This window comes from Rhyacophila brunnea, unplaced genomic scaffold (genome assembly GCF_057557595.1).
Source record: "Rhyacophila brunnea isolate RB1 unplaced genomic scaffold, BYU_Rbru_1.0 scaffold_23, whole genome shotgun sequence".
Classification (NCBI taxonomy): Eukaryota; Metazoa; Arthropoda; class Insecta; order Trichoptera; family Rhyacophilidae; genus Rhyacophila; species Rhyacophila brunnea.
In genome coordinates, this window is record NW_028232893.1 from 9,568,494 (window position 1) to 9,585,576 (window position 17,083).

At 35.1% G+C, this 17,083-nt stretch overlaps 1 protein-coding gene across 5 annotated transcripts in view; it reads left to right on the plus strand.

The window, feature by feature from the left end:
• Positions 1–17,083, plus strand: part of LOC147069464 (uncharacterized) — a 46,947-nt gene that overhangs the window by 542 nt on the left and 29,322 nt on the right. The window contains exons 1-2 of one of the 5 annotated variants that reach the window (XM_085950501.1): positions 4,687–4,856; positions 13,946–14,158. In XM_085950501.1, the coding sequence (XP_085806627.1) occupies positions 13,977–14,158 (182 nt within the window). In that variant the 5' untranslated portion in view covers positions 4,687–4,856; positions 13,946–13,976. Of the gene's footprint in view, positions 1–4,686; positions 4,857–5,219; positions 5,556–6,006; positions 6,451–7,185; positions 9,807–13,945; positions 14,159–17,083 lie in introns of those variants that run through there. The other 4 variants (XM_085950502.1, XM_085950503.1, XM_085950504.1 and 1 more) reach the window with 4 other exon arrangements.

Genomic DNA, 17,083 nt, shown 5'->3' on the forward strand with positions numbered 1-17,083 from the left:
CGTGAGCGCACGTGCTATAACAATCACAATATTCAATAATATAACTGGCTATCTACTAAAATAGTGTAAATTAGGTAACTACCAGTCATTTGTAGCCATTAAAATTAGGGATAAGTGACTCGAAACTGTAAATTTTTAGAAAATTAAAAAACGTTATACCTACCTATCACGCGCGTTATACCTATCAGGAGGCGTGATACGCGTGTGTGACATTAATGTGGTTCTGGTACATTTCGGCAGATTTTGCTTACCTAGGTTAAGCCTCAATTACATTGAGCTTCTTTACGAGTTGTTTATTGGCGAATTTAAAAGCGGGCGATTCAGCTACTGCGATTTGATGATTACACACAAAACTTTCCATTCGCTGAGAAGCCACAAGCCAGCGACTATTTTGACGGAACGTAGTTCGTTTTTTTAATGGGAGGTTGGTACTGCGCAGACGCAGTAGGCCCACACGCCGGCGTGTAGCGTGTAAAGTTGACCGACTGTCAACTTTTCTCGGTAGAGTGTTTACAACCTGCTTATTAGCTTATTCGATGATTACACTGGGCGTCTTTACAGTCAGATTGTAAATTCGCCATAAACAGCTCGTAAAGAAGCTCAATGTAATTGAGGCTTTAGTACTAATACTTATTTGTTTCAAGCGTCAATTACATTGAGCTTGTTTACGAGCTGCTTATTGGCGAATTTAAAATCAGTTCAGCTACTGCGATTTCATGATTACACACAAAACTTTCCATTCGCTGATAAGCCACAAGCCAGCGAGCGATTTTGACGGAACGTAGTTCGTTTTTTTACCGGGAGGTCGCTACGCTCCATAACAATGTTTCCATTAAACGTCAAAAATTTAAATTTCAAAATGAGTAGTTCGTTTTTCCACCACCATCGCTCTACTGCGCAGACGCAGTAAGCCCACACGCCGGCGTGTAGTGTGAAAAGTTGACCGGCTTTCAACTTTTCTAGGTGGAGTGTTTACAACCTGCTTATTAGCTTATTCGATGATTACACTGGGCGAATTTACAGGCAGATTATAAATTTGCCAATAATCAGCTCATAAAAAAGCTCAATGTAATTGACGCTTCAGCTTTAAATGTGCTACATTATTTATTTAGGTATTTAACAAAACACATTGAGCACATAAATTAGTAATTCAAGACGATCACAACATGACATTTAGAATAAAAAGTACAGGTCAATCAACTTACAGAAAAAAACAAAGCGAAGGAAATAAAATTAAAAAAAAAAAGTACAAATTAAACAATATAAAATTTTGCTGTCTGATAACATTTTAAATAGTAAGTAAAACAACATTGCACACTTTTTGAACATTTTAAATAGTAAGTAAAACAACATTGCACACTTTTTGACAGTGGCGAGAGCTCACACGACGTGGTCGTAATGTATTAGGGTGTAAAAGTGAAGTAAAAATAACAAAATATGTTAAAAAAAGCAAAAACTATAACAGATCATAGGAAAGGTTAGTTGATATCTTTAAACAAATGATTGACGGTCGCCTATTAATTAACGCCGTCTGTCGTTATGCTTTGATTTATGAGCAGCCATACCACATCGGCTGTCTTCTGCATTTAGTGCGGCGGAAGGGTCGACATGCGAGCGGTCACACCGTTTGGTGATTCATCTAGATTCTAGGCGCAGACGCTAATGTACCGCCATCATGTGCTGAGATAAATTCTGTGTTATAAAAATACCACATCAGCGTGAATTTCGATAGTTCTGTCAGAACTATGACATAGTTGGAGCGGCACCGACCGAGAGAAAGCGATGCGTAGCTTGATGTAAGTGCAGTCGAGCGATAGTAACCGTTACAATAGTCACATTTGTCCTGCCTAATTGCTATTCAAATATAATAGATTGCAGCTGCACCTTTTCTAAGTTATAACCATGATTGGGAAATACACATAGTTACTAACAACTTATCCAATTTTTCAATAAAAAAATCATTGTATCAAATTAGGTAAGTATATATTCAAAAAAATATGTCCTTCATTTATGTATGTATACCTACGTGTGAATAATCATGTATGATGGACAGAATTTTGTCAAAATTTAATCATAATCATAAATTACCCTTTTTTGTAAGAAATGTAGAACATGGCCCTCCACCGAGTAGACGTTATTGTAGTAAGAGATTTTTTCTACAAGCCATTTGATCATCTTATTGGGTGAATGCTTTGGATCAATAAAGAAAACTCATGACAATGGCGGTATTCCGCCATGGGTAAAGCATGTTTTATCGCCATTTCTGTTCCAAGGTGGAGCTTATGGACCTCACGATGTGAAAGTAGAATAGGCGTGAATGAATATTGGTTCCATATGGCTATGGCTCTTGGTGCAGGACATGGATGTTGCCCATCTTTGTTCCGTCGTGGGTTTATATTATGTGGGACCAGTTTTATTTTAAATCGAATCGTGAAACTCTATTTACGTGTCCAATATATTGAGGAACGTCCTGTTCCTACATGTTAATCTCGCTTTGTTTTATGTAGCGTTACATTAGTTTATCGAATAAAATTTATGCTTAAATTAACTTTATACTTGGACTGACTCGACACGACGTCTTGTAATCTATATGGATACGACACAAGATCCATATATGGACTCACTAGCCGAGTCAAAAATAATACCTAACCTCAATATCATGTCATATGAGTGAAATGTCAGAATCTATTATGTGAAATTTAACTGGGCCGACGAAATCCTGATTGTGTCTATTGGGTCCTTATCAAACCTGCATTTAGGAGTGAATCTATAAGCAGCAATGACTTGAAATTTGAAGCGGCTAATCTTTGCTAAATAAATATCTACGCCCATACTGACGACTGTCATTCGAGTCGGTGGTTGAAAATCAGTTTTCATTGCACTCCTAAATAGTAAGTACCTACATCTTAGAATGGCATCTGCGGGTCTATTCTATACACAAGGCGACTATCGACCGCTAAAGTGATAGTATTTATTACATATTTGTATTGAGGTATTATAATTGTTACAATAAGTTAGCCGTTTAAACAGTCAAAAGTGTCTATCTTGCTCTAAATTTTATCACAGCCAAGAGAGGTGCTGTCAAAATATGGCACTTATTGCAACAATTCCAACCAACATATTGTAATTATTACAATAAGTGCTAATACTTTGATACAAACCTACCCTAAGTTTGATAATATTTATCACTGTAGCGGTCGATAAGTATAGAATCGACCCACTGATACAAAAAAGACAACTCATTTAACTGTTTGTATAAAAAAATGACGCAGGCGAAAAAAACATAAATAACGCCCATTCGTACATCTAATTTATATTATTATGCACAATGCTTAAAGTAAAACAAATATAATGTGAGTATTTCTATTTTAAGACAAAGCATTTTAGTGAGAGATGATTACAACCAAAGAAATTTGACCCCAAGAACTCTCGTAGAAGTCGTAAACATATTCCGTAATATAATTTTTGAAGGTGGTTTAATTTTCGCATTGAACAATAATATTTGTATGTGTGGTTGTATTGGCAACAAGCTTGTTGCTTTCTTCTTCTGTTGGCAGTTCCGAAAACATCATAGCGATTCGTGTTCGCGTGGTTTTGAAGTTTGTTGCTTTGTTTACATTTCTCGGTGTTTTACGTGATTATTCATGTTATAAATAATTGTCTATGTAGCCTGCGTAAAATTGATGAGAAAATGTCTTTCTACGAGGTGTTTTTTTTGCCCGAAAAATTGCCTTGCAAATTGACAAACATGACGTCATAGTAGAAGTGTGAAGTTCTCTTCAAATAAAACTGCAATGTGTCAAAAAGTCACTCGTGTCTAATTTAATCAGTAGACCATATATCATTTTTTGCTTCAATTCCTCTTCAATAATTTCTCGATATTGTATTAATATATTTCCCCACCCGGCTATCCCAGATCTCAGTTAGCAAATTTGTCATTTCGTATGTGAGGTTATCGTCGCTTCCGCAGTTTGAAATGAAACCATATGTTTGTAATTCACTATGGTATCTATTTTTCTAAAGCAATGATCTGCATTTCAACTCCTGCCTCTATCACAGCGTAGTTGACCTTGAAACATCGTATTGATAATTCTACAAGGCGTTTCAAGCACAAACCAGACCAAAAAATCTATAAATGAACAATGTTTTCAACAAAAACACATCGACATTTGTATCATCAGAACACAATAAATGAAGGTGTCAGACATATTGGATTTGACTACGAATAAATAGCGTCTGTTGCTAGTATAAAAATGACATGACTAATTAATTTTCATCTACTTTTTGTTACCGGCGTTATTAGTTTATTAAATAAACTTAGATTTAAATAAGACTAAATCCGCAAACAAAATGTTGAGCTAGAATCAATGACGCCATTTTGATTAGAAGAGAGATGTTGGAATTGTTATCCATTGCAGTATTGCCAGTATACAGAAGTTCATCGTAGTGAATGCGTTATTTATAAATACACTGCTGTCTAAATTGTATCAATACTAATGATGCTTATTTGATTCACCTGTTTTCACAAATAAGTCGAAATTAAGTAATTTTGCTGTCTAGAAAAACACCACAGCAGTAAAGTACATACCGATATGTCTCGATTCTTATAAAATTACATGAGCCAGCGCGTTGGCAACCCCAACGTCTGTGAATGAACTCTGAAAAAAGTTCAACCCGAATGAAGTCAGTCGCATATCAGAATTCAGCGCTGTCGCTCGACGCTCATTAGCACACAATGCAGCGGTCGATTTTTTGTCAATTTTTGAAGTGGATATACTCAATATAAGTAACTAAACTACATTATTATCTAAGTTGTATCATCTCTCAAGCCGACCTTGCGCCATATTTGGTAAATGGTGTGTACCTACCTACGTTGTGCGTATTAACTAACTATAAGTGGACATTTTGTTAGTAAGTAGGTAATTATTGTCAATAAATGACGGATTTGCTGTATATTATTGTGTTTTGAAGGCAATTTCTCCAGCAAAAGTGTTGGTTTTTTATTATCCCGATCTGCTGCAATGCATAATGTTCGACACGAGAAGCACGCGACGCCTCCGAGCAACGCGTTCTCGAAACTGAGCCGCTGCTCGCCGAGCATTTCGCTTCGCACACATTCGACATCCGCTCCCAGTTGTATACTGATATAGGATCCACGCATGCGTGATTAGAAATAAAAGATTCCCACACGAAAAGATAATATTATTACAAATCTAAATGAAAATATTCGAGTCTGTCTACAACAGTCCTCACGTTAAACAGAACAATAACTCATTTCTGCTTCATAAAGCAACTTATTTAACATCATTCTCTCAATATACGATAGATGCAATTTAACTTTATTTGTTATTTATCCTAAAATAATTACTTATATAAATTAGAACGTAATTATCCAACAGCTGAGTTTCGTCAAAGTTTCAGCGTCGTCATACAACTTTATATATATATATATATGTATATATTATGTAAATGTAAATTGTGTGTTGATGATAAATATAATATGTGCCTAAACATAACGATAATCCACTAAAATATCGAAACGTTCCGTACAATAGGTAGGTACATCGGTTGTCTACGATATTGTTTATAATATTTTTATTAATCTTGTGAGTGGTCATATTTTAAAGTGTTTAGCTACCTAGCTATTTGACATGGAATGCAACACCATCTTTGCAAGTGGCTTTGGTTGTATTTTTGTTAGACGGGACGACCAACCCTCCGAGAATCGACAACTCTCTCTTTCTATTATTGCGCTTTCCGTTCTTGAGCCGAGTTTTTAAAATTACTGTCTCGCAGCCTTGAAAATTCGCCATTGTCAAACAGTGTATTAATTCCGTGCTTGCCAACAAGATAAAAAAGGTCGTGACATGTCTATCGGGAGAGTATACTTTTGTAATATTATCTACATCCCGGGTAACTAGCCATCGTGGGGACTAAATTAATAAGTACTAAATGGTAATATTAATTAATACTGGTCAACTGATTTGGTATATTATACATTGTATTAGTATTCTCGTGTATATACATATATTCGGTGTGTCTTTCGTGCAACGTATACGTATTGAGTGAATGCATATAATAAAATATACCAGCTATGCTTATGCATTCATTTACTCCACCCAGTTACATAATAAGCTATGATATCAGTTCGTCAGCAAAATCGTTACAGTGACCAAAAATAGGTTAAGACTACACTAAGTTGCCATTCGATTAGAACAACATAATTCATCGTGAAATATTTTATATTCAAATTTAAAACAATACAAACTTCAGTGTACCTACATACGTTGTGAATCTTAGAATCTTAATAATTTGATACCAGTAATAAATGAATAATTTTGGAAACATTCATAATCATAACAAATCTACTGACAGATAAACAATAAGTAGATGCGCTTACTTATTTAAAATATGGTCCAGCTTAATCGTCTCTAAAAACTGAATTTGGAGGTATGGTTTTACTAAATTACATTGCACTTAATATATATATTATAATATAGGTACCTACTAAAGATGATTTAGAAAACCTATAATAATTTAAAAAAAAAAAAAAAAAAAAACCATGAGTGACTAATATTGCTTTCTGATTTTGATCATTTAAATTAATTAAAATGGGCCAAAAATACATAGCTGTAGAATTCGAATAAATTATTGCGCAGTGGCTATCGCCATTATGGGTGCACGATGACGCCATTGCACTACCAACGACTTTCGTCCGTACATCGCCGGCCAAATTAATAAACCCATACTGTTTTACAATGACATACACATTCATACTAACAAAGTTGTATAATATTTTGACCTGTGGGTTGTTTACTCCGCCAACCACAATGTTATGTTATAATGAACTGATAATAAGTGGAATAAAAACAAAAATCATCTTGTAAACGTGGCACATTCTCCCTCAACGACAGCGGCTAGTGGCCGGTAGGTAATTCGATAGTGACTTTTTTGAATCTTTTCATTGCATATTTTTTACCTGACGTAAAACTATTATTATTATACTTAGTTGTTTTTTTATAACCTTTAAATTTTGGATAAGTTTTTACTACTGAAATCATGTTATTTTGCTTGAAAGGTTATTGTTTTAAATTTAGAACAATAATTTTCAAATAAAACAAAAGAATTTCGAAGCAAACGCACATTTTTAGAAACATAACCTCACTTTTAAAATATAACGAACATGTATAATATGTAGGTACTTCCGTGGATATATACCTATATTTTTAACAGACTGGTGTGACGTTAGCGGCTTCATAAAATCAGTGTTTGCGTAAATGCAGTGGAAACTTTAGTGCAATCAGAACGTTGGCTTATTATATTTTAGGTATACATTGTGGGGAGTCCATATTAAAATGTCTCGTTTGTAGCATAAACGGTGAAAAAATAAAACATATTCTTTCATTGTCATTTTTACGTACAACTTCATACCAAATAACTAGAGTGTCTAACTAAATAATATTCCAATGGCGATTATCGGAAGCTAGTGTTATCGTCATACGTTTTGTACCACCTACGTTTATGACAAATCGAGCAGTCATATTTTTAATTTAAAATAGACTAATAGCACATACAAAATATTACTCTTATTGCGTCGGAATTTGTTGATGACGTCAATATTGTTAGCTCAGAATAATAACGTAATTTGAATGCTATCTAAGCAATATTAAATAGATTGCTATTTTTCATTTGTATGACGTCTAAAGTAGGCCGCCATTTTGTGATCTGAAATCAGTCTATAGTCAATAGTGGAACAACAGAACGTGATAAGTTATATTGATTGTAGGTAGGTATTTTATGGTTTACACTGGCAATTTATTACTTCAGTACTGGATATATCGTTATGTAATTGAATATACATTTTTTTATTTATAAAATTGTTATGAAATCTCTTGAAACTGCCTCCATTCTCGAGTGTATCGCGACGTCTTATATACCAGAGCGATATATATAGTGTAAAAAATGGATGCGGGAGGCAGGAACAAGAGATAATATTGTGAAAATAAGTGGATTTTTACTCCCTGTGACGTGTCAGCCACAATGTGAGTGAATATGTACACTCTCATTGTACTGGAAGATGGATTTTTTTGCATCAGATTTAGACCGGGTGCTGGGATTGAATCCGTATACCTACATAGGTACTATTAGAGACATTCTTTTGTAATTCGTCTACCTGAAAAGAAAGTCGTAGTGCTAAGCCGAGAAGTGGTCGTGGTTTTCACTCCTCACCTGCGTAACTTGGTTCATGATGGGCTCCGTGCGTGCCCGCCTCTGATTCGTCTGCATAATAATATGATATACGCAGTTTATTTAGTGATTCGTCTACCTGGAACGGCATTATACGCGAACAATCATAACGACAGCCATATAATTGATCGTGGATTCGACTCCTCACTCCATAATTTGGTACCACAATGGCACCGCGCGAACGCCTTATGGCCTGAACACATTACTATCACGTCACATGCTGTCACACTGAGATAGAAATATTGAATCACTATCTCAATTATCTCCAGCGTGACAGCACGTGACGTGATGTTAATGTGTTCGAGCTATCAGTTTCGTGTGTAGGTATATTATGAGAGACGCAGTTTGATTACGGATATATCTTAAGACGCCCGTTTAGGTTCGAGAATATTCATGGTACCAGGCAATTTATTGGTCGCATTGTCTTTTATACATTCATACAATAAGGAGCAGGAGTAAGAACATACAGTGTGCCAGTATTTTGGTTATGAAACAAAGTGTTTTTTTTCTAATGGATTCAAGCTCTGTACTATTCCATTTAAGTCGTTTTTTGCGACCCGGGTTTCGCCTTTCGGCATCTTCAGACGTCGTGTACACTCACCAAAGGCAAACACACACTGAAGTGTTTTTTATTAACACTACGATATTTAGTATTTTAGTGAAAAATAAGGCACTTTTGTTTTAAAAACATGATTCATTGGTGTTAAAATCATTCTGTTGGTTCATCGTCAGAACCTTATAGCCGAGGATCGTGCCCCTTGATTTGGACGTCAGGCGGTAGCTTTCTCCACGGCTCTACCCTACCCCTCTCGGCATTCAATAGCACGCAAAAGATCCTGCGGAAGAGCCATGACCACTTCCCGGTCTGGCAGTATGACTTCGTGTATACTATCGTCTCAGGTAGACGAATCACAAAAAAACGTGTTTCATAGTATGCAGATGAATTCGAGGCACGCTCGCGTTACCTATCAAGTTGTGAGGAGTGGGAGTCACGACCACCGTGGCCTGGCACTATGACTTTTCGTGTATACTATCGTCTCAGGTCGACGTATCACAAAATAAAGTGTCTCTCATATTATGTCTACGGATGCGAACACCTGGGCTAATTGGTTTTCACGTCGGGCTAATTGATTAAATTATTCAAACTTATGGCGGCCATCCCTAATTTGTGATGTTAATCCAATGGGAGCAACTGAGGCCCTCGGACAAACTTTACGGCTTAATTCGGACTGCATCGTTAATTCCTAAATCATTAACGTTTAGATTGGTGTCGATGAACTCGTGCCCTATAAAAGATGGTGTACAGTACACTCCAAGCTCTATAATTCGCCGGTATTCGATTGTCAAATTCAGTAGTCCGCCGCGTACAAGTACACACCGCAGTTGAGACGGGTTTATTTTGGAAACTTCTTGGTAAAACGTACGTTCATCGCGAAGAAAGTAATGTACCAGGGAGGAAAGTGCCCAAGGACACAAACTTAACCTTTTGGTCAGAAGGAAAGCCAGGAATCCTAAGCCATTCAAGAATATCTGCCTCACTGAACAACTGGTTGTGTCAAGTGATTTACTGTTCAATATTTAGTCAATAAACTTAGTTTATAAATATGTATGGACACTTGTCTGGTTTTTGGGGTGGCTGATTACTGAGAGAGTACTTTAAATGAATAATATGATGTTTTTTTATAATTATTTCAATTCAAATGTATTTATATACATCAGTGAACTTTACAGATTGCAATTTCAAGACGTTCACAATTTTACATGAAAACACAAAGAAATGGCGTTAAGAAGTATTAAAAGGCAAATAAATAGAAACGTGTGGGGTTGACCAGTACCTACTGCCTAGTGTACGTCTACCCAGAAAATAAAATATTTTGGTTTAAAATAAATTATATTATATTATTTTATAAAAGGAATATTTTATTAAAGGAATATATTATATTATATTTTTATCGAGTATCATTCGTGCTAAGGCAGCTGATTCGTGTGCCTCAAGGTGTTTTTATAAATGTTTAAAAAAATTGCACCCAGAGGTCCCTGTGCCTTTTAACCCTGTGGGGCCTAATTGGGGATTGCCTACATTTTCCCCTTATTTTGCAAACAAATGTTTCATATTTTGAACAAATGGACACCAAAATATCTGTGACGTTTTGGTCATTGATAAATATTAATGCGGTATTTATTAACATTTACATAATTGTGCATTTTGCATGACGATCTCGGAGACTACCTTGTTGGCACACAGATACCCAAACTAGTTTGGCCTACTGCCCCATTTTCTTTTAGGCAAAAAAAAACACATAAAGATGCTGTGGAAAATTAATGTTTCTTTGTGTAAATATCTATAATGTGTGGTATATACATAGTAAAGCAAGATGGTGTTATAAATATTGAAAAAATATTTATTAAAATCAAACAGACAAATTCGTATTAAACATCGAAAGTTAAGAAAACCAAACATAATTATAATAAAAATAATCCTAATGAGAAGAATGAACATGTGCTGCCATCAATTTATCAATGTTTGGCTCTATTTTAGTCATCAGCATTCTTAAATCAGCATGATTTGTTATTTGCAGTCAGCTTCTTTTTTTAGTTAATAGATTTGTTCCCGAGCTGAACCCACGCTCTACTAAATATGATAAAGGAAATGCAATTTAAAACTTGTGTACTATATCCCATAATCCAAGGTAAAGTATAGATTTGCAGCCAGAACGTTTGATAGACGTTTGATTTTCAATTCCTCATTTATTGCTACTTCTATTCTTGTAATTTTAGAAATTCTTTTGTATTTGTACTTGAAAAGGGGTCAATGGTCATTTTAATAATATCATCAAATCGTCAGTGTAGAGTGCTCTCAAATGTTGACAATATATAATCAAATCTTCGTATTTTTATTCCACCGCGCCCCCCGATTGCATCCGAGGCTATTGCCGCCCCCGAATCGCTCCAGCGTCCCCCAGGGGAGTGATGTCGCCCACTTTGGGAATGACGGAGGAAAACGATTAGTACCTACCTTAGTTGTTTTTCAACTTCCCAGGGAGAAGTCCTTCCATTTATAATTATTTCCGATACAAAATGTGGTATTATTTATAATCACCTCTTCTTATTGATTGTGCGACTTGGGAAAGTGCGTGCGTGCGTACGGCAATGCGTACACTAGTAATAAAAAAGTATTAAATTTGCAAAGCATTTTAGAGTGTTCGGCCCTTTCAGTCCAAAATTTTTATCCGTTTACAGACCATCTCAACTAGGGAATCCAATCTCGAGCCAAAATTCTGATCCGGGTTTCGGGATTACAATTTGACAATTCTGGGATCCCGGGACTGGTCCCGGGATTGGCATTTTTTTCCATTGTTAATATAAAAAAAATATATTTACAAATAACATTGATAGAATCGGTCAAAAATAAATGTAGTATTAGTATATAGGGCCAAGGGCAGACAAACGCATTTGTTTTTTCCTAAAATAAAGTGGTGCATGGAGATAACCAGATTGACTCCCGACCATTGGACTTCTCATTTCTTAGCCGGACACGGTGGTTTTGCCTCCAAGCTCTGTCAGCTTGGCCTAATAGAATCTCCGACTTGCTTATGTGGCGAATTGCAGGATGCCGATCACATCCTCTGGGAGTGTCCCCATATGTCGGTTGAAAGGGAAGAGCTTCTCAAGTCGGTCCGACCCTCAGTTGGACTTGGTATCTACGAGGGAAAATTTCTCAGCTTTTAAAAAGTTTGCGGCATTATACGGCGAGCGAGAAGGTCTTTTCTCATCAAGAATTGACCGTAATACATTATATGGAAGTAGGGATCACGCACACTCTAGTGCACGCCAACCAAGGTCTTGGGAAGTTGCTCCTGGGACACTTTCGGCACAAATTTGAACAGCGCCTATCGTTCGTTACGCTACGGTATACGCCTGCATAACGGGTGTGGAGACGTGGCGGGTGGTGGAGGGAAAAGCAAGTATTAGTATATATAGTATCTAAATTTATTGTTTATATTGTATATGTTTAATCTTGGAAATACATAAGTTTAATGGAGTAAATAATATTGTTGTATAAATAATAATGTGAATTTAATATGAGATTGCTGTTTCTGATAGTAAAGACTTAATGAATGGGTTACCGAGTTTTAAAATAGTAAAGCAAATCATGGTGTACTTATGGTCTTTCCGCTTCATAAATCTAATTAGTCAGCCAAATATGAAACTGCCGTAAAACGTACAAGATCATGGTGGAATTACTTTGTTAATAGTGCGAAGAATTGTTTTTTTCCAATCTTTCTCATTTTTATTAATTTATGTGAAAAAATAAAATAAACCGGCAACTTACACATGAGTATAAATCAAACTTCATTCAAACTCAGTTTATTTCTAATATAGTAATTTAATTTTAATTTAAATTTTAATTTAATAATTTATTTTCGTTTTTATTTTATTTTCCATAAAAATTGATAAAAAAATCAATCCCGAAAGTTTCGGGATTATGTTTATCAATCCCGGGATTCATAGGTATCGAAAATAGCTCGGGATCCCGGGATTGGAATCCCTAATCTCAACTATCACTAGATCAACAATTTTATTGATACAACAACTCATGTACAATTTTTACAATATCGTTTATAATACAGAAATATCTAACTAAAACTTGAGTACCTAGTTGCTATTAGATTGAATAGAGGGTTGCCTAATTGCCTGAAAACTCTTGCTGTTTACAATTTGTCACACACGACTTTTTTCTTTGCTCGAATTTGAGACACGGGTCATTCTAATCGTTTTGTCAGCAGAACATAGTAAAGCTGACAATACATTCCGACGGTTATGTTGATTACATAATTGCCATTAACCTCTGATTACGTTATTTATTTATGTTTTGATTGCATTATTTCTGAATAGGACACGATCATGTCTCAAAATTGATAATACTAATTAGTAATTACCCACTCCGAACACATAATTAATTTTATTGTTTTATTGATAATTACAAGTTTTATAAATGATTGTATGATCTACATGGATTTGCACATATATAAATAATTTTAATTTCTAAATAAATAAATCATTTGACTCACAAAATAAGTGTTTAAAAAGTAAGTTAATGTGCCAAATATAATAACCAGTTTAATGCTAAACAAATATATAACGTTTAGCATTCAAAGACTTGACGGTAACGAAAAAATATAACTTTTATTTGTTCACAATACTTTCACGGCAAAGAAAGCTACAACAATTTGAGTTGTAGTTGTTCTACAAAATAAAAACATATGGTTGAAAAAAAAACATTGATTACTTTGCCAAAAACAGTCGTTTATTTAACAAAATTGTCTGAGAACAAATTTAAAACAATTACGCGAAAAAAACAAGTCGGTTCTTAGACGTAATTTGACCATTGACCTTTTCCAGCAACATTCGAAATATGGAATCAATCAATATCAATATTATTTTCGAAATTCACAATAATTATTGTAACCGAGATTGACTGGTTGCGTACCTACCCTTATCTTAGAATGTATTTGGCTTAGCCCGAAAATTATTTCCTATACTATGACTATTACAGTGTATAAATACAGAGTTAGTAAGTAGATTATGTATACATATTTATATTTAGTAAATTCTCATGGTTAACAAAATATGTGTGATATGTATGCAGCACCAAATAGCTACTGATGAACGGGACTTTTCTATTTTTTTTTTATAGAGAACTTAAAAAGGACTTCCATGCACCTAAGATGGACGAAACTGCTGCGTATGAAAAAAAGCTGAAGGAGCTACAGGAGTACCTTCCATTTTTGGACAGTATGCAAGCTCGACTTCAATCTCCTAATCCTGATACGACGGGCCAAGTCGCAAGACGTGAACAATTGGTTAAAATTAAGTCCCTGAGAAGCCTTCTCCTAGACAAGGACAGAAGGTAGACAAATTCCCAATGCATCCATCGAGTGATTTTTCACATATCTATCCCACATTAATTGTGATGAAATAGTTGAATTAAAATAATATTGTGAAGTCGTGACGTGAACAGAAGAAAAATTTTGTGGTCCATAATTAAATCATATTTTTGAAACGTCTTTCGTATGAATACTACTTCGGACTTACTACTTAACCTAACCTAGCAAATAATCCAGTATATCGGCTATTTTCGAAATTTGTTTGCTGCTGGCTTCCTGTAAACCAGTGTTTCCCAAAGTGTGGTACGCGTAACCCCTGGGGTACGGGAAGAGTTTGGTGGGGGTACGCGCTGCACCGGGCTTTGGCTGCGCCTGGTGCAACAAGCATTAATACGACATCAATACAACATCCATGCTAGAAAGTTTATCACATGTGGAAGAAGAGCAATAATAATTATTGTTGGTTATAGCTTCGACGGATTCTTGAAAAATAAATAGAAGGAGTGTACCTTTCATTCATCATTCTGGATGCAAATGCAACATCTGTATCCAGTTTTAACAGAGAAAGTGCTGTAATACATCTTGCCTTTTCCAACTTCATATATATGTGCTGTTGTTGCTTTTTCAGCATTTGTAGACATTAATTCAAAAAAAAGGAACAGGCTTTTGAATATGGAATCGCATGTCAGATTAAAATTAACAACCGGGGAACTAAATTATGACGATATGTCTCAACATAAACAATGTCATTCTTCTCATTGATTATAATGAATGTTATTTATAATATAACTTTTATTTCTATTTTATTATGAATGAATTTTATTTTTCGTTTATTATTATTTTGTTTATGTAGGTACTAGAAAAGGAAAAGATAAATATATTTTGATTGGTATTAAAGTATACTTATGCAGTTTTTTTTTGACGATGGATACTCAGTGTTATTAAAAAAATTATAAAAAAGGGGTACACAGATGTCCAAAGTTTGGGAAACACTGCTGTAAACTGACAAGAACCGTGTTTTATTTAGACATGAATTTTATCACAGTATTATACGACCCAAAGAGGTTGGACGATTTTTAATATACGACCATATATTTCCAATACAACATTTTACGGTGAAGTGTGATACGGCGAACTGCATACGTACACATTTCCGGACTGTCTCATCCAAAATGTGTTCATAGTTCCATATCGTGCCTGGACGAAGCCATCTTATTTATTTTAATTCACCGTCTTATTGGTGTGGTTGTTACAGTTATCCTGGTTGTTACACAAATAACCGAATAGTTGTTTTACACTTCAATATATTTGAACGTTCTTCATTTTAGACAATAATCTGGGGTGATCAGCAATATAGTTTAATGCTGACTCCAGGCTCAAAGCACTCATCGCTGCGAAATCATCCCTGACATTCCTTGTCTTTTTATTAGTGATGGTACCGTTAGTTACTCACACTATTGGTGTAATGCTTAATTAGTCGTTACGTAGATAATTAAATGCAACTCGACGCTAGTTCTTCTTCAACGGACTTTATAGAATAGAGGAGTAATGATGAAATGGGATGTGTAGATCAAAAGCTACAATTATTAATAGCTAGTGCCAAATCGCGGTTTCAACTGGCATCGCATATGGCAGGGGTGGCGAACCTATTAATTTGCACGGCACGCGAACGAAAACCAATAAAAAATTTCAAAGAAGTTTTACATACTTACCTACATATAAAAAAATAATGACGACATAGCCGTGCGCTTTTCCTTCGGTTTTTAATATTATTTTTACCAATCGACTCGCAGATCGCATTGTACAAAAAATAGCAGGCAAAAAAACGAGCCGACTGCAAAAAAATGTGCAACCTGTGGCACGCGGCGAAAATATTTTCCTAAAAAAAACGAGCCGACTGTTTGGCACGTCAGACAGTCGAAAAATATTTTTTGGGAAATTTTGGCACGTGTATGTAAAAAGATTCGCCAACCCTGGCATCTGGCTATAAAGGTTGCGAATTGAGATTTTCTATCTATTAAAGATCATTTTTTTCAAAGTTCCGTGTTAATTGTTGGTCATATCGGTTCCATGAATAAACAGAACTACATATTATGAAAATTAAGAACAGAGGAAAAATATAACATTTAATATTGTCGTATCTCTGAATGCTGTATACCTACATTTTTAACATAGATTGTCAATTCTCTGTAAAAAATATATTTATATAGTTTGTGCATTGCTAATCGCTGGAAAGCCTCAATTAATCGGGACTCAGCTCGGTGTTACTGACAACCTATAATATCTCGTCAATATGTTCAAAATGCTTGTCTACAATGAATGTAGGTTAAAAACAAAAATTTTACTATTTGAAAGTGTATTACAATCTATCTAGTAATATCATAATATTTATTTATTTGATTAACGGTAGATACTACTCTTTTTTCAGCAATCTTGAATACGCTTGTATTAAACGTTCCCATATAAAAAAGGAATGGACAATTTAATCCTCATCAGATTTTCCGTGGAATACGGACAAAAACAATAATTGTAGTAAGTTTTATAAGTATTTAATTAATAAATAGGTAGGTATGTACGACAAAATTAAATGTTTTATTTTCCCCCTGTTCTGAATTGTCTTAGTTATGTTTATCGCTGTTCTGTTTTGTCACCGTTTTGTTTCTTCATGCTCTGTTTATTCATGTCCTGTTACATCATGTTCTGTTATATCATGCTTTGTTTTGTCCGGTCATATCGATGTATCTGAAGATCAGTATAGGTACTGCTTCTCAGAGTTCAAAGCTGTTCTCTGGCAATGTCTATACTCTAAAGCCTATCGATCCAACACCAACACGTGGGAAACCAGACCAATTCGCCTACATAGATTTACTTTCATGAGACCACACAGTCACGACTCACGACCGTTTGACTTCCGAAAAGCACCAAGAGTAAGAGTGCAGACAATCTTC